This window comes from Auxenochlorella protothecoides (genome assembly GCF_000733215.1).
Source record: "Auxenochlorella protothecoides strain 0710 unplaced genomic scaffold scaffold38, whole genome shotgun sequence".
Lineage (NCBI taxonomy): Eukaryota > Viridiplantae > Chlorophyta > Trebouxiophyceae > Chlorellales > Chlorellaceae > Auxenochlorella > Auxenochlorella protothecoides.
Genome location: NW_011934253.1, coordinates 268,491 through 268,853, shown reverse-complemented (window position 1 = coordinate 268,853; position 363 = coordinate 268,491). Strand labels below are relative to the sequence as shown.

Here is a 363-nt window from a genome sequence, read left to right as displayed (position 1 = left end):
CGAAAGGGAAGAGGGGCCTCGAGCGCTCCAGGCATGCCCAGGCCCCACAATGGATCCTGATTACATGGTGTTTGGAACCCATGCAGCAACCCCACCCAACCCCCTCCGCTTCCCCTTGCCCACCGCCTTCAGCCCAACTCCGAGAGGGCGAGGGGGAAATCGCAGACCTCGTACGTGCCGACCATGACGGCGGCGCTGGAGGCCACGCAGGGGCTCATGCGGGGCATCCAGGCTGAGCACGCCGCCTCCACCGCACTCCTGGGAGCCATCCTGCGATGGTTGGACTTCCCCGTGCAGAAGGGCCTGCTCTTTACCCTCTCCTGGCCCTACATGCCGCAGGTTGGTGGTGTGTGTGTGTGTGGG

At 65.3% G+C, this 363-nt stretch overlaps 1 protein-coding gene across 1 annotated transcript in view; it reads left to right on the top strand.

Annotated features, from left to right (window-relative positions):
* The window catches only part of F751_3669 (hypothetical protein), a gene marked incomplete at both ends in the record, with an annotated part of 4,688 nt that overhangs the window by 2,613 nt on the left and 1,712 nt on the right, over nucleotides 1-363 (top strand). Inside the window, one exon of the mRNA XM_011400625.1 lies at nucleotides 133-339. Coding sequence (XP_011398927.1) covers nucleotides 133-339 — 207 coding nt within the window. The remainder of the gene's footprint in view (nucleotides 1-132; nucleotides 340-363) is intronic.